At 35.6% G+C, this 2181-nt stretch overlaps 1 protein-coding gene across 1 annotated transcript; it reads left to right on the top strand.

Annotated features, from left to right (window-relative positions):
- Nucleotides 1–783: 783 nt before the first annotated feature.
- On the top strand, nucleotides 784–1506 carry LOC114751535 (uncharacterized). Its single transcript, XM_028940192.1, has 3 exons — nucleotides 784–843; nucleotides 938–1133; nucleotides 1217–1506. Exons 1-3 carry the CDS (start codon nucleotides 787–789, stop codon nucleotides 1504–1506), a joined length of 543 nt encoding a protein of 180 aa, XP_028796025.1. The 5' UTR covers nucleotides 784–786.
- Nucleotides 1507–2181: the final 675 nt, after the last annotated feature.

Raw genomic sequence — 2181 nt, 5'->3', positions numbered from 1 at the left:
TAGCTTTATTGGTCAAAAAGATAATCGCAAGCACGTACACACAGCTTGATAAAATAGACCCGACATCTTGAAGCTTAATCATCCTCATGCCACACTTCCTACCTACCTTTCCTTCGTCTTCTTCTCATCAATCGCTATAACCCCTTGGCCATTTTTCACTCTTCCCATTCAACATTTGCTTCCAAGAACTCATTTATCCTCCTTTGGTATGATGGAAGAGTTTTTGATGAAAATAAAAGTGGAAAGTGAATTGAAAATAAAAACAAAAGTGGAAGAGGAAGTAAGTTTTTATACTATTCTCTTTCCTCATACCAGCTAGGTTTATTTTGAAAGTAGTAAAAGCATGTTCTTGAATCAAGCATAATGGTATTGTGCGATTTATGTAGCTAAGTATAAAGTCTGTGCCTAGTAAAAACAGGTTTGTTACTGTTATTATTGTATTGGGATGACCAAAATGTTACTTTGAGTTTCACACGCACGTGCTATCTGCCACCCACTACCTAAAAAGCCAGGAAGAAGAAGATAATAATGATGATTCAATAAGGTCCAAGTTTGCCTACTTGATAAATCATCTTACATTTCCCATTTTTCCCCACCGAATTCCCCCCTCCTCTTTTTGGTACACGAATCCTTTGTCCTTTGTGCTTTATTAAGAGCTTTGGAATTTTGTGACCCTTTTTTTCCAACTTCCTGTCCCCATGAATCAAAGTTAAAAGGGGAGCGTGCCCTTACAAGACACTAGTACAAACTTCAATTTCCATCCCTTAGCATACACCCTGCAGAGAAATGGAAGATGAATGCTTATGCAGCCCTCTTAACTGGGAATTCTACCACCACCAAGAGGTATATACATGTTGTTAGTTAGTTAGTTAGTTAATTCAGTTTTTGGTTTGTCCTCAGCATTGTGATGTGTTAATTTGTTGAGCTGATCTTGCAGGGATTAGAGGAGCTGAAGCACGCTATTTTGCAGACAACCTTGGAGCTAGAGGAAGCGATTGTGTCTGCAAAAGAGGAGATTACAAGAAGAGAATGTGAGTTGATGGAAGTGAATGATGCTCTAAGCAAAGCCATTAAAGAGAGAGATGAATCCTTAGCACAATGCCGGAAGCTAGAGCAGAAAATCTTCAGATCCAGCAACAAACTCTTCATCTGCAGACCCATAATGAAGATGGAGGCTTAAAGAAGCTGAAGTGTTTATCATCATCATCATCACCAGATACAGAGGCTTCATTATCATCATCAATAATATCATCCGGTTTTTATGAGTGTGAAGATGATGATGAGAAGAAGAAGAAGAAGAGGAAGAAGGCATTGCCAGAGAAAGGGAAGCTTCTCAAGGCAGTGATAGCAGCTGGGCCTCTTCTTCAGACTCTGCTTATGGCTGGAGGACCCCTACCTCAGTGGCAGCATCCTCCTCCTCTGCTTCACTCCATTGATATTCCACCCCATCCCTTCTTCTTCTTCTTCTTGTTCTCTTACTTCTTATTCCTCCTGCCTTCAAAATAAACACCGAATCTGATACTAACAATGTAGTTTAGCTTCTCCCTCCATTATTACCATTATGCATGTTTACGCCAAATATGTAAGTGTGTGTGTGTATATATACATAAGGGAGAATGGGGTAATGTGAGGTAAGTTCCTGTTAAAATATGGATGGGAATTGAGTAAGCTTTTTTAGATTGCGACCCAATTTGTGCTTTGAGAAATAGATGGTGATGTAAGGTAACGAAGTTCGTATTGTTGTAAGGTTAATATAATCTTTGGTCCTTTAAGTTTGTTTTTATTTGGTTTTGACCCTTTAAGTTTCAAATCATAAGTTTTGATATCTTAAATTTCTTTTTTTTTTTTTATGAAGGTGAGACCGCTTATTATCTCAACTAACAGTTTATTGATGTCTATTATTATTTAATTGTTATAACTTCATATTTAAAAATAATATAGTATATATGTTTTTTTTAAAAAAAATTTGATGAAAAGGCTCGTTATTGTTTTTTAACCTAATTAAAGTAATTTATGCAGTTGCTTATACTAAATACCCATGTACGGACTACTTTGTTTTTATTTTTTTCTTTTTTTAGCATAAGTCATCTTATCAAATTATTTAAGGAATGTACGATTTTATATCTAATTTTTTGTTCTATATTTATTATTTTCTTAGAATGAATATATATTAACTATAAA

The sequence above is a fragment of the Neltuma alba genome, unplaced genomic scaffold, assembly GCF_004799145.2.
Source record: "Neltuma alba isolate B1F8T4 unplaced genomic scaffold, ASM479914v2 tig00006977_pilon, whole genome shotgun sequence".
NCBI lineage: Eukaryota > Viridiplantae > Streptophyta > Magnoliopsida > Fabales > Fabaceae > Neltuma > Neltuma alba.
Note: the sequence above shows the minus strand (reverse complement) of the source record. Positions and strands in the feature narration are given on the sequence as shown.

Coding starts and splice junctions, on each gene's coding strand:
- LOC114751535 (XM_028940192.1), top strand. CDS start 787: ATGGAAGATGAATGCTTATGCAGCCCTCTTAACTGGGAATTCTACCAC. Junction 844..937: donor AATTCTACCACCACCAAGAG/GTATATACATGT, acceptor CTGATCTTGCAG/GGATTAGAGGAGCTGAAGCA. Junction 1,134..1,216: donor GCAGAAAATCTTCAGATCCA/GCAACAAACTCT, acceptor CATCATCACCAG/ATACAGAGGCTTCATTATCA.